At 40.0% G+C, this 25,839-nt stretch overlaps 1 protein-coding gene across 1 annotated transcript; it reads right to left on the reverse strand.

Annotated features, from left to right (window-relative positions):
- Positions 1–6: 6 nt before the first annotated feature.
- LOC101487871 (phosphatidylinositol 4,5-bisphosphate 3-kinase catalytic subunit alpha isoform) lies at positions 7–25,445 on the reverse strand. The gene is made up of 26 exons (XM_076876269.1): positions 25,073–25,445; positions 24,597–24,671; positions 19,840–19,946; positions 19,445–19,613; positions 19,031–19,157; positions 18,479–18,688; positions 17,994–18,088; positions 17,742–17,897; positions 15,002–15,247; positions 14,564–14,649; positions 13,884–13,989; positions 11,862–12,014; positions 11,598–11,732; positions 9,367–9,491; positions 8,655–8,736; positions 8,258–8,422; positions 7,878–7,981; positions 7,573–7,744; positions 7,346–7,452; positions 7,142–7,263; positions 6,674–6,752; positions 6,282–6,452; positions 5,990–6,107; positions 5,198–5,349; positions 4,928–5,090; positions 7–4,783 (listed from the first exon to the last, which is right to left on the reverse strand). The coding sequence occupies exons 3-26, from the start codon at positions 19,893–19,895 to the stop codon at positions 4,676–4,678; spliced, it is 3,207 nt and encodes a 1,068-aa protein (XP_076732384.1). The 5' UTR covers positions 19,896–19,946; positions 24,597–24,671; positions 25,073–25,445; the 3' UTR covers positions 7–4,675.
- Positions 25,446–25,839: the final 394 nt, after the last annotated feature.

Raw genomic sequence — 25,839 nt, forward strand, 5'->3', positions numbered from 1 at the left:
GCTGGGTCAATCTTTAACAAATTTATTTGTACATCTTCACAGAACACTCAGATGATGAGTCAGTCAGTCGGTCAGTCAGTAAGTCAGTCAGTCGGGGTACAAACCTTTACTCCTCGACCAGTGACCCAAAAACAAAACACAACATACATTTATAAATAAAAAAGCAGGTTACTGTGAGGGCAAACTTGTCCTAGAAACTAGCAAACTTAAGGCATTCATTTATAAATGTCTGTATGGCTGCCTATTAGACTACAATATAAAAAAAAAAAAGGAAAACAAAATGCAGCAGGAAGAGTATTCAGCTTCACCCAATATCATGCAGGTAGGCTGTGAGTAACAATACATTGGCCCGGCGTACATTCATTCATAGTATAGGCTAGAGTTCTGACAACATGGTATGTTATGGAAATATTAGTACTGCATACCAAAAAACAAAGAAAAAAGTATTAAAATGAAACCACAGAGCATGTAGCCATGTGTGAGAGTCTGAGACACTTCCGAACCTCCAAATTGAATATAAATGATCAATATTTCACATATTTTGTCCATATTTTTATTCCCTGCAAGTCTAAGTGTTCAAACCCTTCCACATCTGTTCAATTCACCGAGAGAGAGAGGGACCGTCGTTGCTTCATTTCTAAATATCGGGTTCCATACAATTAAAAAGATGGTGGACACAATAACATGAACACCAGGTAAACAAATAGGAACAGTAACAGAGACACCTCAGACTAGAGGCAGCACACTATAGTCTTCACAGAGGCTGCAGACTTTTACATTCGCTTGGTGTTTGTGTTGTTATGGTCACAGTGAACCATTTTCCCTCCGCTCTCGGTTCTTTGGACACATAGGGGGTTTAAAGACAACCAACAGTCATCTCTGACGTCAGCTGACTCTGCAAGATTGCAAAACAACAGAGATGTATCTTTGTGATACTCTGTCCCCTGCACATAACCCAATCATACAGTTAAACTGAAACAAATGGAGAGAAATCAGATCCTGTGATGGCATGATTTGTAAATCTGAACCTGTGCTGAGCCATGTGATGGTTAAAAGGATAGAAAAAAAAAAAAAAATCGGTTCAGGGAGAAAATGGTAGGGCAACAGTTACTGCACCACTTCAGCACCAAAGCTGAGGGATTAGAAGACGTTTTAAATGAGCATGGTCTAAAGAAGACGCCTACGTTTTCCCCTGTGACGTCAAAGCTGCCACCTGATCTCAGAAAATTTGAACTCAAGCGCAACTTTAGTTCTTCATTAGCTGAAAATGCATTTCTGGGCATCACTAACATTTACTGAGGGTGTCAAACAGGCAACCTGTACCAATGCTTCAGCAATCGGTACAACACACACAGACCCCTTACACCTCAAATCTAAACTGACAAAATACAGCTGTGGTTTCGATTCATGGTGCTTCAAGTAAAACGACTAATTTATGAAAAAGAAAAAAAAAAAAATCGAAGTTTACCCTCATTTATGTTTCCTTGCAAATGATGCAAAAAAACAGCATTTTTGTGTGTCTGTTTGTTTTTCTTCTCTGGCACAAACCAGCCAGGAGAGAAAATGATTTATAAAACATTTAAAGACACCTTTGCTGCTAGTGTCATCACACAGAGGCAGAACATGTACATACACACAGTGTGTAGGGTTTTCATTGGAGCCCGCCAATGAAGCTCTGCAACCTGTACAGAACGGAGCACGCACACGCTCGCACACTTTGTTTGGAGAGTACATGGATATTAAAGAGAACACTACACATGAAGCCTACCATAGAAAAAAGGCTAGACTGTAACTGTACATACATACTGCTTAATGCTGCTTCAAAATGTACATCTTACATACATACTGGTTATGCTGCATGCATACTAGGCTAACGTTCTTCTTATAGAGTCCTTCTGGACAAAAAGGCATTGAGAACTAGAGTTTTTCTTTAAGTGCATACCACAATATTTTTTGTATTTTTGTTTGTTTTTTTTAAATTGTAAAAGTCTGTAATATGCCTCACTGCATGACACTGTTCAAGCATCAGCTTTTGCAGACATCAGCGATACTGTCCGATTTGGCACGTAGAGAAAACAAAGGAATGCGTTCTGTGCTGATGACCTGCTGTGTAGGGACAGAAACACGTTACTGATGCAAAAAGATGAGTCATCAATGTTAGCGACTGAATACATTCTAGCCATTAATGCTGCAATGATGTGACGCACGTGCGCGCGCCGCATCGCGACAGAACACAACTTTGGCTTTTCTATACAATCAGCAGTTGAAGCGGCAAAGTGCAGACTGTTTCCCCACAGACACGCCGGGTCTCATACTGTAGTGTCCTAGTGTCTTTCCTACATGCACCGTGAGAGGCTCCATTTCTTGTAAAATACTACATTCTCTCCTTAGCAGAGCACACTGCGAGTTCCACCAACTACGGCCTGCCCAAAAGACACTATGGAACAACAGTTTCCAAGCTGCTTCATGTAACACTGCTAACTCTTCTTCGTATCTCATAGGCCCCCCACCCAACCCCCCCAACCCAAAACGGTTTTATACCTTTTTTTCACGTCTTGGGTTGTACACACAAACTGAGCATTAATATGAATATTCATTGTGCCAATCACATGACCCCAAGCTGCCCCAAAGTGCAAACAATCTGTTTAAATTTTTCATCTTTCAATACATTTTCTGCCACCTGGATAAACGATCCAATATCTGCTGAGCCAGCGCCCACTTTCAGAGGCTTCCAGCTGAATTTCTGAGGACTTCATCTCGTAACTAACTAACCTCCCCCTCGAGACACTCATGCTACTATTTCAATGTGATTTTCAAATGTAAAAAACACAAAACAATCCCCAAACAACCAAAAAACAAAAATACAAGACCAACATAATTCAGTGTCTCCACTTGGCAAAAGACTGCAAGCCTCAAATCAAATGTTTCAAAAACACAATTTAAAATATACTTCAACATTTTAGCAACTTTCTAATGAGAGATGTGTCAAGACCCGCCAGTCTAACAAGGTCAAAAGGACCGCTAAGGCGGTCAAATCATTCGCTAAGCCTGCCATGCTTTTTGACTTAGTGCTGTCAGGGTTTGCTTAGGCAGAGTTTGTAGGGCTCAACAGTGTGCAGTGTTGTGCTGTGATGCCAAGGCTTTTAATCAAGAGGAAGACTTGACATTCCCCAGGGCCTCTGCTTGCCAAAAAACAAAACAAAACAAAACAAAACAAAACAAACAAACAAACAAACAAACAAACCAAAACAAAACAAACAAAACAAACAAACAAACAAACAAACAGCCAGAGGCTTAATATAGGTCTCATTTTTCAAATGTGATATTGGCACTTTAACGCTTTCCATTTTGCATCATTTAACAAATTATCCCAAGTAGGGCTGTAAACTAGCCACAACGAATCGGGTAAGGCCAAATTAGATGTTAAATATAAGGAAAAAAAAGCTTAAAACCCCCCAAAACAACAACATCAGTCTTACTTTGTGAATATAAAAAAATTGAAAATTGAGGGGTAAAGTAACAGGGGTAAGCGGTAGCACTGGTGGTAGTGTGAAGCTGCAAACATGTAACACAGATGCTTCAACCTCAATTATATTTACAGATACACGCACACACACGCACACACACAATGAAAAAACAAAACAAAACCGTGTTTCTGAAGAGTCAAGTTCAGGTTTTGCCTTTTGCTGAAACTGAAAGAAACTAGGTACATAAATAAATTTAAAAAGTCATAATAAATCTGTATATTATTCTCTAAGTGCTGTTTTTTTGATGGAAAGGCATCATCACCCTGAAGTTTATGCAAGAGTCTAAAGCTGCACCACCATCTCTGGGGTGAAGTGCTGACTCAATGAGGCTGTTTGGAGTGGAGGGTGGAGGCCTACAGATCTGTGCAAAACAACTCAAAGACTCTCCTGCAGATTTGCAACCTTGACGTTTCCACACAAGGAGTTCAAAGGAAGGAGAGACAACTCCAAATCATCTGCGAAGGGGCGACTTCACCACAAAGATGGGGGAAGACATCATAAAGGCTCCCGTGCACCAGTTATCCCGTACTGTACAACAAACCGCAGCTAATTTAGACTATTTCTTGTGCCAACTAGCTCCTAATGACAGGGGTGACAAGATTAAAAAAAAAAAACAACCTCCATTCTAGGTGGAGAAAGTGTGCAGCACTAATACAGCAGAGGGGGCAGCAGGTTGAACTGTGTGGCTACATTTATACCTTGGCAAAAATGTCATCTTTACACTGAGTTTTCCGAGTTTTGGTTTTTATCACTGAGCAATGGAGTAAAAGGATAAGATTTTCCTTGGTTGGCCAGTTTGTTCCTGTTGTGGTTTAAAAAAAAAATACAGAGGAAGCATAATAGCCATGGTGGGTACACCTCCACAGCAACAGGAAAATGCTCCCATGTAGACCCTGAAACAGGCAGCGGATACTCGGACGGCATCATCAAGACCAAACAAAAAACAAAACCCCCCCAAAAAACCCACAGAAACACAAGAGCCTCGTTTAGAAAAAGAAAAATGCTGTAAAGAAAAAACAGATCAAGCTGCAAGCATCCATCCTCAGGGAGCCATTTGTGATATCTGCTGTAAACGAGAAGAGCCTTGAAAGACTCGTCTGCGTGAAGTACTCCATGCTGGGACTGGTGGATTGGGTTTGTCTGCAGCATCAGTTTAGTGCATGCTGTCTAATTGTGTGGAATATCCAGTCCATCTTGGTGGTCCACCCTCCATGGTGAGCATCATTCATCTGCTTCATGAAATAGTCCAGTGCCTCCTGCAGCGTGAAGAAAAACAATACAAGATAAAAGATTAGAAAACAAACCACCCAAAACACATATTCAGAAGTTTAAGAAAGCCAAATGTGGGGCTGAAAAGATTTTAAAAGAACAAAACACTGTTAGAGAATGGCCACGTTTACCTGCTCTGTTTTCTCCAGTGCCAGCGTCTTTCTAATGTAGGCAATGTCGTCAAATGACTGCAGCTCAGGCATGCCAGAGCCGAGCATCATGGAGAACAGGTTGATGAAGAGGTTGGCGTGCTGCCTGATGGCTAGGTAGGCTTTATAACACATCTCCTGAAACCTAAAGTGATTGTAGACTTTGATTAACAAAAGTGAATCTTCTTATACAATCGTGTGGTACTGAGGAAGTGACCAGACAACATACACACAAACACATTACTGGAGTACCTTTCGAACTCTTTGGTCTTTGCGCACTCCTGGGATCCTTTGCTGATGACGATGAGAAAGTCTTGTGTCAGAACAAAGGGCACTCGCTCTCTTTTGTAGCCAAACTTCTTTTTCTTATGATCCAGGAAATGGCCAAAATCTATATGAAATAACTGAAGAAGAACAAATAAAGACCAACAGAGAAAGTCAGTAACTAACAAGTAAACTTCCTCTGAGGTTAAATCCAGCACCAAGTTAGCGATTTTTACGATTTATCACAGGCTGTATTAACTGTTAATGGTCTGATACCATCATATTGCTGGTTTATGACCAGCTTGATGAACCAAAGTCGCTTTGACTGACAGTGGCAAGTTCATTGCTCACAGACCAAGAACTCTGATTGTTCCACTGTTTCCAACAACTGTTTGTCTCCAGTGTAACTCTAGCATTAAGGAAAGTGGCCATGCCAGCCCCTGTTCTGGAAAATGAGGAACTCTTTGTTGAGTTTGTGAGAGTTACCAGAGAGCCACACAGCAGCTGCACAAAGCTGCAGCCACTGTTAAAACGGATGCCAAGTTACTGAAATCAGACTTAAAGTGTTGTGTCCCCAAAAAGGAAAGAAAGACCTGGTTCAAATAACATTAAAACCACGTCTCTCTTCCCCTCCAGACAAGGAATGCTAGACAAGACCCGCTTAATATGGATATTAAAACATACCAGGATGCCTTTCCTAACATATTTGTCTCTCTCGACATATAAATTGTTAAAATATTTCGCCCAGCCCTGCTGCGTATGTGTGCAAATTCAAGTCACCTGTCCATCATCTTTGACCATAATGTTGCTGTTGTGCCTGTCTCCTATCCCAAGGATAAATGTAGCTACACAGTAGCCAGCACAAGACCTTGTGAACAGATCTACAGCCATGTCATACCTGCAAAAGCACACAAACACACAATTAACTTGGATTTTTAAAGAGAAATTACAAATTAGTACATGGCTAAAATCAAATCAAAGAATGTCCATCCACAAACTAAAAGTTCTCTATCTGACACTGCTCACTAGTGCCAAACGGAGACGTTGCACAAAGTATCAGGACAAAACTCACATCTCGCCCTTGTTCTTGTCCTTGAGCCACTGATGCAGAGTATTCGAGTTGAACTGCAGTGCCCCTTTCAAGCCTCCTTTACACTGAATCTGCATGATGGTGTGGGAGTTGCGAACCACCTCAATGAGACCCACGCAATCTCCTAATGACAAGCAGCCATAGGGCAACATCCTGAAGACAAAACACATTTTCTTCTTAGCCAAATGCACGGTCACAAGGATCTCTCACACACACACACACACACACACACACACACACACACACACACACACACACACACACACACACACACACACACACACACACACACACACACACACACACACACACACACACACACACACACACACACACACACACACCCCAATAACAGGAGAGAAAGAAAGTAGTACCGTAGGTCCAGTCCCTGATTCTGCCAAATGTTCTCCATGATCTTAATAATCTGCAATGTCAGCATGTCCTGGCGCAAGTCTACAACACAGATGCACACACGCACACATACACACAATAGAGACAGTTAATTGCATCCGTGGATACCTACAAATGAAACAAGTACACAATATAAGGATCAATTATTCCAATTATAATAGACAAAGCTCGCCAAGAAACTCTGCATGCTCTAATCAGCAACATTAAGGACAGGGTCGTCCAAACATGCTGCAGCCTTCATATAACAGACCACAAAGTGTGAGCAGTTCTCACAAAGCTATCACAAAAGGAGGAGGACCGAGAGACAGCTAAAAATGTAGGCAGTCATTAAAAGCTTTCCACTAATTTTCTCAAAATATATTAATGGAAATTTGGTAGTGTTGCTCAAAGTGTCGTCAGTGTAAATGACTTTTTCTGTGTGTCAGCGTTACCATCTCCATTTTTGAAGATGATTTCATTGTTCTGAAAGAGCATCTCAGACATGATGTCGGGATTTTCCCAGTTCAGCCACAAAGGCCTCTTTGCTGACGACATAATCCTGCATTCATCTAACCTGTAAACAAATTCAAAAAGATTCAAGTTACTGAACAGATACACACACAGACACACACACAAAATAATCTCTTGCTTCTGACCTCAAGTTTCCAAGTTGATGCGCAGGGTTTAGAGGAGACGTAAAGTTCTGCAGGGCATCCATGTAGTCTGGCCTCTTCATCTGTTCCACAAGAAACCGCATCTGAACCTGCATGAGAGACACGTACACAACCACAAAAAAGCCAAAATGCACACAGATGAGGAACCAGTTCCACAGCATGTTCCTTATACTGTAAGCAGCTCTGACATGTGTTGTCCTAATCAGTACCTTCTGCGTCTCATCCTTCTTCTCCTGTTTGAGGATGTCGGTGAGGTTTATGAGCTTCTCCATGGCCTCTACTTGCCTGCTGAGGTGTTTTAGGTACATGCCACAAGCACGGCAGTAAGCCTCTAACAGCAGCCCAAACCTCTGGCTCACTGTTTTATTGTGCATTTCTGACCTGCAACAAAGCCACATCGAGAAAAATGAGAGAGAAGCAGAGAGGAAAGATTAGTTTTTAAGCCTTCTGGAGGGATACAGTGAAAGGAAGGTACATGTAACAAAAACAAACAGTAGTCTGAATGCTGACTCACTTGAGATGCCAGAAGAAGAAATGTCCTATTCTCTGATTGGTCAGGGCCTTTTTGAGGAGAAAACGGGCCAGGGGATTGTCAAGATACTGCTCGTATTTTAAAACCTAGAAGAGAGGAAAGATTGAAAGAAAAGAATAAGAAGCAGTCCTTGATGCCTTCCCACCACGGGGTCTCTGTACACTGAACACCAAATACAACCCGAGGCATTACAGACCAGAAAGTCTTTAGCAAAGAAGAACAGGACGAACAAAAACACACAGGCTGAAAGGAGGAACTCCAGTAATGAGATTCCAAACATACTTGGTGTCTTCCTTTTTAACCCAGTTTTTCCATTTATCAGTTCTTAAAATTCAACAGATCCAACACTTGACTGGACCTACCTGTACAAGCTGGATCAAGTACTGGGACAATTTGTCATCAGTCAGGTATTTGTCAAGGCAACGTACAGCAAAGTGCCTGACCATGGGGTCTGGATAGTTACAGTCCAGCAACTCCATGGCCTGCTCAGGACGGATAGACGGCCACTCCTTCAACAGACAGTACATCTGGAAACAGGCAAACCAAGAATGATGAAGATGTGTTCATTAGTAACACACTTACTTAAATGAAAAGCTTTTTTTTTTTTTTTTACAAGTTGGTGATTATGCAAAGAAATGCTTTGTACAAAGTAACTGACAAGTTTCAAAAGCAGTTTCAATCTAACTGTGTACATAAACTAAACATCCTTGAATATTCTATGTCTGAGATGGAATAGACAATTATGTGGCAGGAAATTACCTGTGCTACTTCATCTCTGGAGTTCCACTTGACCGCGAGAAGGATCTTGGGAAGGATCTCTGGGATGTTCATGCAGTAGTGCCTGTTTAAAAAAAAAAAAAAGGATTGACATTGTGCTTTGGACTGGAGTTTCATTCATAACCAGCTTTGTTTTACATTTATGCCCCTTTTCCATTAGTACCTGCTCAGAAGGACTCACCATGGCTGCGACAACTCGCCTTGGATCAACTTGTTTTCCAATGCAATTGAGTACCAGCTAATGTGTGTGGTTGTCGTTATAGCAACACTGAAGAGAGTCCTGTGACGAATGCTACAACAAAGGTGGACATCGAGGTAAAAATATACCTGCTGCTCGGTCTGTGGTTTTTTCTCAGACTCGGGGACCACAGTGTTGTTTTTTGTAGCCATTTCCCTCGTTGCTGGGTTTCAAAAATGACTGTTTTGATTTTCATGAATGAGACACTCTCATGACTCATCGAGTGACGCCACTGACCAGCTAATTGGTTGCACGCAGTGTGACAACAACACATTTTAGTACCTGGTACCAACTGACCTAATGGAAAATCTGTAAAAATTGTGGCAAACCATGGTGAGTCGATCCCAGTTGGGGCTTTAGAGTACTCTACATTTAAATATAGCAATGGAAGCATTGGCCCTAAATAAAGTATGCAGTAACACAGCGTAGTGCCATGTTTGCTGGTTGAGAGGGTACCTGTGTCTCCAGAGAAAGTCTTTCTCCTGCTCAGTGATTTCTGACAGAGGGTCTCTGTTACTCAGCTGTCTCAACTGCTCGGTGTCACTCTCTGTGAGGGCGTGATCTCTGGCCACTCGATTGCTCTAAAACATACCAGAAATAAAACACATTCAAACACTACATTTTTACATTAGACTCAACACGGTAGCAGCAATTAACAAGCTATTAACGCGGTTATAAAATACCTTCACAACAACACCAGCAAACAAGATAATGCTTTGATCACATAAAAGTTAGGAAGCAACAAAAATGTATCATATTCACTGGGGCTCCATGTGTAAATGAACCATGATTGTGTTTTTATGCTTGTAAAACAAGAAAAAGTCTGAAAAGTAACAGAATATTTTAGAGGCACAGCTGCAAAATGACAGATTAGCTGTGAAATGTTTCTACTAAACACTGAGACAGAGTTGGAGTGCAGCTGGAACACAGCACAACCACATACAGCGTAAATTCATCTGGAGACTCAGACTTTTATACGACCCCAACAATGAACTGTAATCCTGAATTAAAGCTTTCCCTTCATTCCTTCATCACATTCATAAGACAAGAATAAAATCTGTTGGAAACTGGCTTTGCCCTTCGTCCAGTCATTAACAAACATCCTTAATAAATACTGCAGACAACTCATTCTTTTTCTGGATGAGTGATATTAACGTCACATCACATAGCACAAGACGGGCACTATTACACTTGACACGCATATCATGAATAAAACATGAGCTCACACTGTTCACATCTTCTCACATGGCACAGTAACTCCAATAACCTGTCACTTTAACACATCAGTCACGGTTTTCTCTCACATAGAAATCAAATAAGACACGCCATCATGTTCACCGTCATAATAAATAAAGACATTAACTTACACTGCGCCTTGCAAAGTACTGGAAATAACTGAATTAATTAAGTTTAATCTAGTCAGCAGTGATATTTTTTTCCATAAATGTCCAAAATAAACTGAAGGGGGGGGGGGGAGTGGACTGTGGGGTTTTTGTCGCATGTTTCTGTGTGTCTTTGGAGTTCAGTGGGTTTACAGTTTAGTGGGGCTTCATTAGCACTTTGTGACTACAGCTGTTCACAGCACAGCTCGACATGACCAACCCCTCACACAGTGGAAAACCCTAACTGACGTCAAAATAATTTGTGATAATTGTGTCTGTGCTGCCAATAATGTTAAATGCATGCAAATGTTTTGCTAGAGGCAGCACTATTTTGTGGAAACAAACTGCATTTTTGCACACCAACATAACATAGACATGAATAACGCCCAACTATATTTAGAGCTGACCTTGCACAACGCACATATCTGTGCTTGCACTGTGGCATGTGAGTGGACGTGAATAGTGTGAGGTGATGTGCTAAGTTATTCATGATGTTTGTATCAAATGTGAGGAATGCTCAACTCATACTACATGGTGTGAGGATCATGTGATCATAACAAAGGCTCTGTTCATACCTGGAATTAACAGGGTTCTTTGGAGAGCCAATCATAAACAGACACCTCCTGGAGTGTCAATTCACACCCAGTATTAGAAAAAAAAATGTCCACATCCATGTTATTGGATCTCATTTCAACATTTTACTTGAACATTTAAAGGCACATGCTAAAGTCAGGCCTGTATGAGGCAGCGGTGGTCTTTCCATGCCTGGTCTGTTGAGCAGGCTTCACTCCATTTTAACCTAAGGCACATTTGGACATACTGTGCTACAACACTGCAGTCATTTGTGGCCCAGCCAACCTCCAAATGTGGCCTGAGACATTGGATCTCAGTACAATAAAGCACACACCTTTGACCTTTTAAACAAATGACTCAATATCTCAATCTACATACAAGTATTATGTATAAGCCATATGAAAAGAAAGCAAATATTTGAACTCTGCCAGCTGCAAAATAAATGTTTTGCCAGTGTGTATCTGAAAGTGAATATTTTATTGTATTTAATATTAATTTATCTAAAGTATATGTCTGTTTTGCAAATTCACAACTGCCTGTAACAAGTACAATGGGGTTAATAGTTCTTATATTCCTGACCTGCTTTACAGAGTTCACACCTGCAAGACTCATGCTGGTCACAGAGATAAGTTTGGAAGACATTTTCTTATATAAAGGCTGTGGGGACCCTATCTGCAACCAAGTGTGTTGGCTTAAAGTTAGCTAAACACATTTTTTACAGTCTTATATTACCTGCCCTGAGAGGTTGTAGTTGAACCCTAGTTCCCTTGAGATGGTCCAGTTTGCGTGATCTTCCACTGCATTCATGTCTGGGTATTTGACAGGACTACTAAAGTGGTCAAACTCCAGCTCTAGACATGGTGTTTCCTGGAAAAATAAAGATTAAAAAAATATTTTTTATAAAACGAAATACATTCGTATTCCTCATTTTGTGGTTACAGCTTGGTTATTTGTTTTGTTTGTTACATTTATTGACAAGATGTTATACGCAAATACCTTATTTGGGTTCGACCCAGTGACTCCGATGGGGTTCAGGAGGTCTTCAAGACCATGGGGGACAGGCCAGAGATTCAGAGCCATCTTGTTGGCCACCAGCGTGTGTGTATAATCAAACAAGTTGACATTACCCCATGCTAGTGGACAATGCTCCTGGGAAACAAGACAAACACAAATACCATGCATATTATTTCAAATCACAGAGATTTTTAACACGTGACAACTCTGACTAAAGTTTACCTCGCATAAAACTAAATATAATTATGATACAGTAAGAGAACTTGGCCCACAAAGGGGTTCAGACAAGAGACAGGATACTAAGACACTTGGTTCAGTGAGCCTTAAAACTGGTAATTTATCATCCATGCTGTCGAAACTCTGTACGGGCTCGGCAGGCTCCTTGGCACCAAGACCAAAGGTTAGGTTTCATTCTTGGTTAGAGAGACAAAAGTGATGCTCTTTGGTGGATGCTGTTAAATTGCCTTCTTAACTATAATGAAATAATGGCCACAGTTGCTAACTCTGAAAGGTTAAGTATATGTAAGTGAATGTGGTTGATACTTATTTTAATGGAACTGTGGTTAAATTATCTTTGTTATTCAGTAACAATGTATTTAACCATTCCATTCCCATCAAAGCTGCCTTTTAAAGGCCTGACAAAGGCTAGTAAAACGTTTCTGATAACATCTTGATCTTCACAGTGAATTTTCACTACAGGGCAGCATTTGAGCCAGATGACAAAGAGAGTGACAGATAGAGTTACAACATGCAAGCAACCAGTCAAAATGCACCTATTTATAGTAAGCTGTGGAACAATGGGCTGCTGTAAAAGGAGTGTTTATCTTTAATTCAGGTGGGGCATGAAAAAGCATCCACTAACCTGACCTCAACTTAACTTGGCACAACAAGAGACGGGACTCACCCCAGGCGTGTGTTACATTATCCACCATTGGGACACACTTCAAACACACTGATACACACATCTAGCTCTTCCCTCAATTTTTCCATCAGAAGGAGACGGAAAGATGAAAGAAAAATCAGCAAGTATGGTATATTGGCCACATCCACAAAAACAGACCCATGCCAGTTTTATACCACACAGTAAACATAGACACCATGTGGTGTAAACAACATGTAGAAAGACTTTTAATGCCACTTTGCAAGTATCAAGAAGAGGTCATTCTGCAGCTTGGAAAGACACCACAAATGATTTTCTGATCAAAAATTTGAAAAAACTAATTTGGAATCCACCACTTCCTGTTATTATGTTACTCTGATGTGAGTGAAGTGAGAATAACTAGCACTTTTCACCACATGCCTACACCTATTATATGAATGGAAAAGTCCCTCCAGCCGATTGTGTTTCTGTTGATGTTTTTTGCCACCACAGTGCCCACGGCTGATTAGTAATTAAACAGAGTCAAAAATGATACCACAGCGTCCATTTACTGTGGACACATATACTCAGACAAACTGACACACAGGGCACAGCAGGTTCATTCATGATGCACAAGCACACACACACGTCGGGTATTTATATCTTGTGGGGACATCTAATTGAGAGAATGCTTTCTCTAGCCACTTACTCTAAACATATTATAACCCTGACAGTAAAACCAAATTTTGAGTCTCAAAAATGCCTTCAAACTTGTGGGATTTTGGTCCCCACAAATATAGTAAACTTTGGTCCCCACAACGATATGAACACACACACACACACACACACACACACACCAATACATTTACATAGGTGCCTATTGACATTTACCATTTTAAAAATGAATACACATATCCTTTATTTGGGGCTTGCAAGAGATTTGCTGTCTATTTTAAATCATTTGTAATCATCAAAAATACCTTAAACTACCCAGGTTATTAAAGTTTCACTAAAAATGGAATTTTACAATTTTACTAATACCAACTAAAAGACGTAACAATGACAACCAACTGACACTTTCTATTTTTGCAAGCCAATTTCCTTTCAATGATGAACTCAAGCAGAGCTTTGGAGCTCTTTCCTACCTCCTTGGCTCCCTTTCTGCCCTTGACAGAGCAGATAGAAAGGCAGAGTCTGGCAGCACGGGGGATGTCTGGGATGTACATATCATACGTAAGCCACTCATTCCACCTGTAGCAAGAATGAAAGCAATTAGAAAAGTCCAGATATATATGAACAATAAAATCTCAGGTGCATCTTAAGCTATATTCCAAAAAGGTTCTTAAAAAAATCTCTAAGATCTACCAAACTATTTCCAGGTTCTATCTCAGAGAAAAATAAATGCTCACACACATTACAATGGCACACCTCACACTGAGGTCACAGTATATTTTAAGCAACAAAATTTAATTACACAAACAAATGTCAGATGTCTTTGTTTTAACACACAAGGGCTCCAATATACATTCATCTAAATAATTTTCTTTATTTTGAGAGCGAGTGAGGACCAACACAGCATTCACAGTAATATAATCTGGCAGTTTAATGTTACTATCCTGAGCTAAACTGTTAACTTACCCTCCTGCCTCCAACTGCTTAATGTAAATGAGTAGTGTAGACTGTCTACAGGGAAACTTCGGTAAAACACAAAAGCGAATTAAAGCAGGATTCATTTTCTTTATCTGGCACGAAAATTGACTGTCACCAACTGCTGAGGTTTTCCATCTAAGGTTCAATATAGTGAACTGAGAGGCTGGACAATTACCTGGGATTAGAGCAGGGTACCCTCTGTGTATTTACATTGTCACACATCTGTTCACCTCCATGGTAAATGCCTGTCCTCACATATATCTATAAATAGAGAAGGAAAGCAAAATACATCAAAGAGGAAAGTTAAAGAAGAAAAATAATCTGGCAGTTTAAATAGATTCACAAATGGGATTCCACAAATCCACATGAGAGCTGCTTTCCCCCTTTATTGAGAATCACTGTTCACACCAGATCTCAGCAATGACTGCTAACAGGATGTAAGTAATGGTAAGATGTTGCAAACTGTCATATGAAACTACTCACAAGCAGTTCTTAGTTTCAGTTCATGTACTTATGTAACAATTGCTAAGTCAACTGCAAAAATGTAACTTCTGTTCTTTGGTGGCTTGACTGGTAACAAAAAGGTCAGCCCTCACACTTGAGCTGGCCCCACCTTGTCTATGTCCCGTATATTGACGTTAACATAGGTGGCACACAGGATTCGTATTCGTAGAGTCCCGTTGATGGTCCACAGAGACTTGGCAGCTGCCTCCCCATTCATATACGATGTTGCCGTGGAGATGCGTCGGGAATATGATGGCATGACAAAGTTATCTGTAGGCAATTGGGTGTACAGGCTGTCCTTAGCCATTAGCATCAGGTTAGGCATCCTGCCCAGCATGATGCAACTACGGATATACTAGAGGGAGAGACAGAGACGGGGAATGACGCAGAGAAGGACAGTTAGTAGAAAGTCTACACAGAGCTACTGAGCAGATAGAGTTTCACAGTGTCAAGGTGTGATGCTATGATGTCAACTGGTCATTTTCCAGGAACTGCAAAGGAAAAAAAGAAAATGGCACGTTTCTGGATTTTTCACCTTTTCTCTGAAGGTATGTTTCTGAAACATGTTTTTATGAGAGTGTTCTCGCAAAATGACATAAAATAGAATTCTTACAAGTAATGGACACATTTTACATATCTACAATACTTAGAATAAAAAGATCTTTAATGGATTTACTGATAAATATTGACCCAAAGGACTGCATGACCTTTTTTTCTTTAATTAAAATTACTTTTATTCCTTTAAGGCAGCAGGGCTGATTCAGTGTTAGGGTTTCAGTATGGGTCTGTCAATCACTGTATTCTATTGTGGCTTAGTTACGATGCAAGTAGATCAATACTCACTTGTACCATGTTTGTAAATGATTAAACTTTTGATAAAAACTCCTCTAGGTTTACATGAAACTGTCGAATGATCACAGTCCACACAGTGTTATCGCTGCAGGATAAAGTTGCCAGCATCCCTATAGGGGCAAATTTCACTGACTGAAAGCCCAGGTTGCACCTCTACAGGGAGTGCAGAATTATTAGGCAAATGAGTATTTTGTCCACATCATCCTCTTCATGCATGTTGTCTTACTCCAAGCTGTATAGGCTCGAAAGCCTACTACCAATTAAGCATATTAGGTGATGTGCATCTCTGTAATGAGAAGGGGTGTGGTCTAATGACATCAACACCCTATATCAGGTGTGCATAATTATTAGGCAACGTCCTTTCCTTTGGCAAAATGGGTCAAAAGAAGGACTTGACAGGCTCAGAAAAGTCAAAGATAGTGAGATATCTTGCAGAGGGATGCAGCAGTCTCAAAATTGCAAAGCTTCTGAAGCGTGATCATCGAACAATCAAGCGTTTCATTCAAAATAGTCAACAGGGTCGCAAGAAGCGTGTGGAAAAACCAAGGCACAAAATAACTGCCCATGAACTGAGAAAAGTCAAGCGTGCAGCTGCCAAGATGCCACTTGCCACCAGTTTGGCCATATTTCAGAGCTGCAACATCACTGGAGTGCCCAAAAGCACAAGGTGTGCAATACTCAGAGACATGGCCAAGGTAAGAAAGGCTGAAAGACGACCACCACTGAACAAGACACACAAGCTGAAACGTCAAGACTGGGCCAAGAAATATCTCAAGACTGATTTTTCTAAGGTTTTATGGACTGATGACATGAGAGTGAGTCTTGATGGGCCAGATGGATGGGCCCGTGGCTGGATTGGTAAAGGCAGAGAGCTCCAGTCCGACGCCAGCAAGGTGGAGGTGGAGTACTGGTTTGGGCTGGTATCATCAAAGATGAGCTTGTGGGGCCTTTTCGGGTTGAGGATGGAGTCAAGCTCAACTCCCAGTCCTACTGCCAGTTTCTGGAAGACACCTTCTTCAAGCAGTGGTACAGGAAGAAGTCTGCATCCTTCAAGAAAAACATGATTTTCATGCAGGACAATGCTCCATCACACGCGTCCAAGTACTCCACAGCGTGGCTGGCAAGAAAGGGTATAAAAGAAGAAAAACTAATGACATGGCCACCTTGTTCACCTGATCTGAACCCCATTGAGAACCTGTGGTCCATCATCAAATGTGAGATTTACAAGGAGGGAAAACAGTACACCTCTCTGAACAGTGTCTGGGAGGCTGTGGTTGCTGCTGCACGCAATGTTGATGGTGAACAGATCAAAACACTGACAGAATCCATGGATGGCAGGCTTTTGAGTGTCCTTGCAAAGAAAGGTGGCTATATTGGTCGCTGATTTGTTTTTGTTTTGTTTTTGAATGTCAGAAATGTATATTTGTGAATGTGGAGATGTTATATTGGTTTCACTGGTAAAAATAAATAATTGAAATGGGTATATATTTGTTTTTTGTTAAGTTGCCTAATAATTATGCACAGTAATAGTCACCTGCACACACAGATATCCCCCTAAAATAGCTAAAACTGAAAACAAACTAAAAACTACTTCCACAAACATTCAGCTTTGATATTAATGAGTTTTTTGGGTTCATTGAGAACATGGTTGTTGTTCAATAATAACATTATTCCTCAAAAATACAACTTGCCTAATAATTCTGCACTCCCTGTAGGTGTGTGTGGCTGCAATCAGCCAGGATTTTTCCCCCATAGAAGTTTGCTGAATGAGGATTTGGGTAGGAAAAAAAAAAACAGAAGTGCAGTTTTTGCATCAGAAACTGCTCAATAAACTCTATTTTTTGGACATAGCTACGAGAGACACAGCAAACAGTGAGTTAAGATAAAAAAAATATTGGACATATCGGAAAGTCCAGCTGTTCATGATTATGTAATTGCATGGCTGTTTGTGTGCACAGCTGTTGTGTCAAATTTATCTGTGCAGTATGCCTTTTTACCTTGTACTGGCTGATGGGGTACTTTTCCAGCAGGTACTCGTCACAGCCGCAGACTTTGAGGATGTATTTACCCTGATATTCCTGAACACACATCTTTAGCTGCTCTGGGGACAGCAGCATGCTTCGTGTCTTCTTACGAATGGCCTCTGCAATCACCTGCAGAGCACCATACATGCAGATATTAAAGGTGGTGAGTATTATTTATTACTGGACTGTTGTATGGCTGGTATTCACACTGCTCAGGTATCTTACCTGTTCAGGCACACAGTCGTGGTTGATCTTCAGTGTGTACTTTTGCTTGTCATTATTTGGAGAAACAATCACCCATATTACAACAATAATTTGACCTACCAAAAAAAGAGACACAAAAATAGATCAAAACACTTTTCCATTGCACTGACAAAAAAACAAAACAAAATTAACTATCGTAAGGGTTAGGATATTCATTTGAGTACTATGACTAATATAATAGCATTACACCACTTACATAAACCTAATAACTGCTATAGATAAATCATTAGACCGGATAGTTTACATTAACCATGAAGAAAATTTAAATGCCCACTAGATTCCTGTTTTTTTGTATTTCACATGTAAAAGTTTTCTTTATATATAATGTTCGTAAAAAACAAAACAAAAAAACCACACACACATATGAGCCCTGCATTTTCAAAATGTTTTTCCCTAGAGAAAATAAAAGAAAAAAATATGGATCATTGACAAAAGTTCTTGCCTACCTTTGTCCAGTTTGCTATAGATGTGTTTGGGAAGTTCCTGTGTTGACTCTACATTAGGTGGGTAAACGTACAGCGCTCTGCTGTGGGGCCCACTGGCATCTCTCAGCTCCACAGAGTCTTTACAAACATTCAGGATGTTTCTCCTGAAGTCCTGAACCTCAGAGTCCTTCACAAGGTCAAACTCACACACAGGCATACCAATCGCGAAACCTAACAGAACAGAAACAAGAAATGGCTTAAAAGTTTTAGTAAAGTCATCAGACAATCTTTTTAGCTTGCCTCCTAACAAAATTCTGAGTAATTCACAGATTGTTGCATCTTCACACTCTTTTTGGTTTATCAACAATCAGTAATAAACGGGAAAAAAAATACTCACTTAAAATTGACTGTTTTGCTACACTTAGATTTCTTTTAACTTAACAGACACATATAAAGATATTGTATGATATGATATATTATATTATAATATAATTGACTTATCATTTATTTATTTATTTTTAATAACAATGTTGGAGCACAACCACTACTTAACAAATAAAATGAAACTCTCACCAATCTCTCTGTTGAGGATCTTTTCCTCTCTGTTGCCAACTGGTTCAATGACCTTGAGGAAAGGCTGAAAGAGTCGGAGGTCGCACAGCCTCCGGGTTTCATCATAGAACTCCTCCCGCTCTGCTTCCTGTAGGAACGGAAAAAACAAGAGGTTGCGTTCTATATTCCATTTTCGTTTATTGTTTTTCATGAAAGCTAACAATGAACTGTTGTGGTAGCCAGCAGTCTCTCTATAGGTGTAAAATGGATGGTTCAGAAAAGCACAAATGTGTTTAAAGGTCTTGAATAAAGATGAATGTTTATTTTTTTTGTAAAACCATCCAATTAAAACAAAGTGGGTTACCCCTGTAATTTTCACAAAACTGGAACACAGATTTAGAGAGTTTAGATATTCAACTGAGTGAGAGTTCTCACCTGTGTAACGCTGACGAAGATGTAGGATGTCTCTTCCTGTAAGAGGTGATGGAGAGGATATTTTCGGGCCTCCTTAAACAGCTCATGTTTGATGGTGATGAGCGTGGCCTCACGGAGACACTCCAGGGTCAGAATCATCCCATTGGGCAGAAGGCAGTCCACCAGAATCCTGCAGAAGAGCCCATCATCATTACAAAATGTTCATGTTCAGCATTACGATTTACTTTGCGCAACTTACGCTTTCTTTGGGAATTGGATATGGCATTTACAAAACAAACACATACAATTAATTTTTTATTTCCAGTAAAGGAAATTAAAGAGCTAATAAAGTCCTTCTGTGCACAACAGTGATAGCAACTTCATTTCTTTTCACAGAACAATCCAGCATGTCATACCTGGGGGGCATCAGGTGGATGCCCCATAGCTCCCCTGAGGATGGCCTGGGAGGCATCTTTCTCTCTGTCTCCCAGCTCAGTTACACAGATAAGCTGCAGAGTGCAACCTGAAAAAGAGCAACACTCATTAGTGCAAATAACAGGAAATTCTGTTAAGCTCAAGTTGCAATGGTGACACCAATCAAAACAACTAGAGTGCTTCAATACAGTTTATATGATGCATTTGTTCATGAAATATATCAAGTCAAAAACATGACCAACTGGCAAATCTTGTTCGAATGCGTATGAGCAACATACACAAGGTAACCCATTGCACGTTCATTGTGACTTTAAACACTCCATTAAGCACCTTAATGCATGAAATTTGATGAGTTATGGCCCAACAGGAGCTACATCTGCTTGAATGGTTGCCAGCACCGCTTGCTCAATCTGCTTTACTTCCAAGTCACTGTGGTTTAGGCTCAGCTGTGCTCAGTGAGTTAAAGAGAACAAACATGTTCGATCAACCACATTAAAGCAGGGCTGAAACTAGTTCTGTGAGCGCAGCACACACAGCATGTGCAAAAACTGGAATAGTTTGTCAGTCGAGAGTATATTACCGGCATAACTGTTTGTTTGTTTTTTTAAAAAGAGATTTACCTTACAGATAACATTACTATAGACAAATGCTTACTAGTTGATCACAAAGACCCATAAAGCATATTATCAAAAATTAATTTCTATATAGCCTTTACCCAAAGCAAGAGTAATCTAAAATATTAAATTATTCAGCTTTAAACATCTGTTGTTATACATGAAGCTAATTTGGAGTAACATTCCTGTCACATTGGTTTTCCACCCTGCCCTCACAAGAAAATACATTTTTACTCAATTACTGTCTGTTTGGTTTAGCAATGTCATGAAGACAACCTTTGTTTGGATTCAGTCACATTTCCTGATCACTGTTCTAGTCTTGCACTCTCCTATATTTAGAGCATCACCTTGTAAAATTTCCAGTCCATTTGTTAGCAAGTCAAACTTCTGCCTGGGTTACCATTTGCTATCCTGAAACCATTAGTAGATTAGATATGTTTTGAAGTGGAGGTATATGAGATATCCCTATAGTCAGTATATTAAGACAATAAAGGGTACGTAATAGACAGAACTACAAGCACAGACACCAAGTAATGTACTACTATGGAAGGGATCAGCAACAATAACCTTACCAGTCCTTTGTGATATCTGTTACAATATAACAGCTTCTTCAAAGCCATCAGACTTCATTGACAAAAAGTTATTTATATTGTATTTAAAAGGTATATAACCTTCTTGATAAGTTCGTTTTTTTAAGTTCTTGTTTGATTATCCTGTTCTAACAAAGTTATTCAGATTTGAATTAACCCTCTAAAACATGTAGAACCATGAGAAACTGCTGTGTGAGAGCATGTTTAATCTGTGAAAACATTCCAAATTCAGAGCACACTTGAAATATTTTAGGCAAAAGTCAACCATATCCTTTTGGGAATCCAGGAGGGTTGAGCGTCTATTTGATTCTCTAAGGCAGAGATCAAATCCAGCCAAAGACTTTCTCCACAACCCTAAAAATAACAATGCCTGTCTTCTATCCCACTTTCACAAATTATCAAATTGTAGCACCCTGTAACAAGATGCCTACACCCTGCATTTCAACACATCCACATCAATACTTACTATAAGATTGGAAATCTGATGACCGCATAGTAACTGTACCCAAGCCACTCAGACACACATTCGCCATGGTCAGCTTAAGGTTTGAATGGTCAATCTGTGCTTAAAACTCTTCGTTTTCTTCAGTCAATGGCTAAGGAAAGCCAGGTGACCCAGTGCTGACCTATTCATTCAGATTCAGTTAAAGCTACCAAAACACAGTTTGACATCTTTGTCTTTCCAAAAGCAAATTAAAAGAAGGTGGAAAAAAGAACAGTGTTTGAGACTCCTCTATGCAAAGGCTCTTCCTTGCCTCGGCAGATACAAGTTGGATGCTGTTGAAATTTTAATTCTAAACTGTCTGCATAAATGTTTCATGCAAATTGATCCATGTAGATTCATCTATATTTTCATACCTGAATTCATTCATAAAGAATAAAAAACATAGAACTGCGTCAAACTTTGCACAAATTATGAAGATCTGCTGTCTTAGAACAAGTAAAAACTCATCTTTATAATAATAATAACAGAATTATTTACACACTTTTGCAAAAAATTCAGAATTAAGAATTACAAACAATTCATTTTAAATTACTATATTTGCTGAGTGTCACCACTAACAGTCTAATTTCTTCTTACCATCCCACAGACACTGGAAAATCTGGATTTTATATTTTAAGCATTGCAGTGAGATTTGCATTTTGGGCCAACAGATCAGCTACTCATGTCCTACATCAGTTTCTTATTTTTTTTAAGTTTATTTTATTATTTTTTTTAATATCAACACTGATGTCCAAACTTATCTTAATTTACCCGAGCCACAGGGAGTTTTCATCTCCTTTCTTGGTTTCTCTATTACTGCACAACACTGCCCCTGCCACTGCTCTCCACTTCACTTAAATGTAAACGTATTTCTTTATAAACAGAGAAACACAGCAGCATGTAGATAGTATGCAAATTGCAGGCAGCAGCGTAAGCCTGTGGATTTGGAATGAATCTGATTCACTAACACAAACAAAGTTGTAAGAACAAAACTGGCGGTGCACACGTGTCATGAATCTGATGGTGATTTTGCATGCACCTAATTTTTTGTGCAGGGTAAGAACATTTCAATGCACATATTAGTGAATGAGACCCATTGTGAACTGTAGACAAGTACTACTTATGTCAGCCAACACAAATACTACATCAGGCATAGACAGACCCACTCTGAGCCAGGAAAGAAAGTAGAAGAAGAGAGGAAAAAAACCAAACAAAAAAAAACAAAAAACCTATCTACATGGAAAAAAATTATACTTTTTGAAAATTTTTTAGTAAAACGTTAAGTTAGTTAGTGTTTAGAAAAAGTTGTAAGAGTAACTTTTTTCACTGAGAAAAAAAATAATATATTGGTCAAGCAGGTAGGAGCTGTTACGGCTCATTTTATTCTAAAAGAACAGTTAGTTAAGGAATGTGATGGCACTAAACACTAATAGAGCCTGTGATAGCTACAAAGAGCATCAGACTGGAGTTATCAGGCAATACTTTGATCTAATTTTACAATACCAATGTTGCCATTACATCCCACTGCCCTACACAATAGGCGCCTGGGCCTGCAGCATTTCTCTTGGGGTCTAGATCACATGGTGTGAGTGAGTGAGTGAGTGAGTGAGTGAGTGAGTGAGTGAGTGAGTGAGTGAGTGAGGCATCTGGCAAGATGCCTTTTGGTGCCCAACTTTGGAAATGTACTGAGGGTCTGACTTGTTGGGAGGACACCACAGGAAATATCCATAATATGCAGGTAGAGTTTAATTGTGGAGGTCTTTATCACCACATTCACCCACTACCCCTTGTCTTTTTCAATGTATAATACCAATTGGAAATTTGGAGAGCTAAATGACAGGTTAATGTTTTTGCACCTATTGCAAACCAGCACTGCTGTAAAAAAACAAAACAAAACATATAAGTCACACAGTAAAATAAAATAAAAAAATCCAAATTCTATGAATAAATTCAATTCAATTCAAACAGCAGGGTCTTGTAAGATAAAGAATCCTACAATAATACATTGACAATTGGCAATGGTTGGAAGGAAAAACTCCCTTATAACAGGAAGAAACCTCCAGAAGAACCAGGCTAAGAAAGGGGTAGGCATCTACCATGACTGGTGAGTGGAGGAAGACAAGATAATTTTGATATCAATTTAAAATAGAGCCATGCATGTCCCAAATGCAGTATAATAAATAAATTCCAGTGTGATTAAATTACTAAGAACAAATTAAGACTAACTTAAAAACTGAAAACATACAAGTAAATTTATAACAACACTATGCTGATGAAGCAAGCTGGAGTTCCACAGGCAGGCAATTTCACACTTGAAGCCCTAACAGCAAACACCCAGTCGCCTTTTGCCCTAGTTTATTCAAGGGACAAAATGATCAAAGTTATAAAATAAGAGGAGCAAGAGTTGAAACAGGGGAAACCCCCTGAATGGAGTAATGCTACAGCTGCTCTAAGTTCTCTGCCCAACTTAAGGTTTGTGACAGAGAGAAAAAAATGCCTGCTAGTTACAAGAAAGGAAAACGGCAAACTCTGTTTACAAAGAACTGCACCATGAATATGTACAAAAACAAGCTAAAATAGAAAACCCTCAGTAAGAACAACCCACCCATTGAGCAGTTCTGCGATGTGTAACCCTGATCAGGATGCAGCTAAGCACTTCAGGACAAAAGAGGAAGCTTCTTCACAACACAGGATGTGGGGCAAGGGGAAACACTGGCCTAGACACAAGCTTGCTTTGAATACTGTCACAACTATACAATAGATGTGTGGGCTAGCCACAGCAGGCTGGCAAGATCAAACATATGCTCGGTCTTTACAACAATCAGCTCAATAGCCCTGTGGTTAACACTAGGTTTGGCCAGTTGCACCACACTGCAAAACAAAGGAAGCTATGGGCAAACAGTGATTGACATCTAGTTTCCTCAGTCTACAGAGTGAGCTTTACCGATTCAACTATCAGTTACCGGAGACATGACTATATTACATATAAAGCGTCTTTGCTGGACAGTGAACAGAAGACTGAGACACCGGGAGATGAATGTGAAACATACCTTAGAAAAACGCCCTCCTATTTGGACGATGGGGCAGTTCCACCCTTCATGTTTCAATCCATCTTCACGTTGTCACTGAAATGTTTGAGGAGAAAATCATAACACAAACAACAACACAGCCTGCATCAGCAGCAATTCGAGTGATTCACACTGCCTAGCAGCAGGTTAGCTAACACTGTGTTTGGGAATGACAGCTCAGAGATGACAACTACTTTACAACGTTTCACGCTATAGATAAAACAATTACACAGTCTCGACAACAGCGTTTATAACCATTCCGCCTCTGGGGAACTACAAACATTATCATTCGACTAATGTACGCCAGACTGGAAATTGTTAATGTTAGCCCCCTTCTTCTAACGTTAGCTAATAGCTAATAGTGAACCGTGTTGGGGAAAAATATATTCCCAACATAAAGAACGGGTCGTGTGTCTAATGAGGGGTGCAGATATAGCTAATTTAATGGAAGAACCTACCCATATGGCTTGGCGTCAACACGGCGACGTGTTCGTGCGCTAAAAGGCTTCCCCCGGCTAATGCCAGTTAGCCAGCTTGCCTGCTAGCCAACCCCTCCGGTTCCCAACGGTGGCTCCCGGCGCCGGTCAAAGCAGGCTGTTATCCGTCTGTCAGCTTCTGCGCCAGCTATCCGTGACAGCAGCCCCGCACTGACAATCAGCTCGCTTTTGTTTTGAATTATAAGCCACACAGTAAGTAAAGACAGACCTGCCTGTCCGGTCACGGGGACTCCACCTGAGGATGTTATGACCAGCTAAACTGCTGGTCGACTGGACAAGTTGTCTTGCTGCTGCGACAATGCAGCCACGCTGTCTGTCTAGGGCCCTCCTCCCTTCCCATGAAACACACACAAACACGCACACACACAAACACGCACCGAGAGTGAAACTGCGTGGGATTTATCGGTGTCATATATTTGTGGTATGAGGCGTGTGACTCACTTACATTTCAAACAGCAAAACAGATCCTATTAGAGAATCGCACTACATTGTCGCAGTGAGTTACAAAAATGTGTTTGTGGGTGTGCCTCATACTTTTTTGTTTTGTTTTTACAAAGTGGACCATAGGCTTAATTTTCATCTACAGGGAGCGGAAGTCAGAGCACTGAAAAATAGCTAGAAAAAAAATAGCTAGAAGAAAAAATCTAAAAACAAAACTATATATATATATATATATATATATATATATATATATATATATATATATATATATATATATATGTGTGTGT

This window comes from Maylandia zebra, linkage group LG17 (genome assembly GCF_041146795.1).
Source record: "Maylandia zebra isolate NMK-2024a linkage group LG17, Mzebra_GT3a, whole genome shotgun sequence".
Classification (NCBI taxonomy): Eukaryota; Metazoa; Chordata; class Actinopteri; order Cichliformes; family Cichlidae; genus Maylandia; species Maylandia zebra.

Excerpts from the sequence above, each read along its gene's own strand:
- LOC101487871 (XM_076876269.1), bottom strand. The coding sequence starts at position 19,895 with ATGCCTCCCAGGCCATCCTCAGGGGAGCTATGGGGCATCCACCTGATG. Across the intron at positions 14,650-15,001 it reads ATATACGGGACATAGACAAG|ATATATGTGAGGACAGGCAT; the intron begins GTGGGGCCAGCT and ends CTCTATTTATAG. Across the intron at positions 5,350-5,989 it reads TGGTCAAAGATGATGGACAG|TTATTTCATATAGATTTTGG; the intron begins GTGACTTGAATT and ends GTTCTTCTTCAG.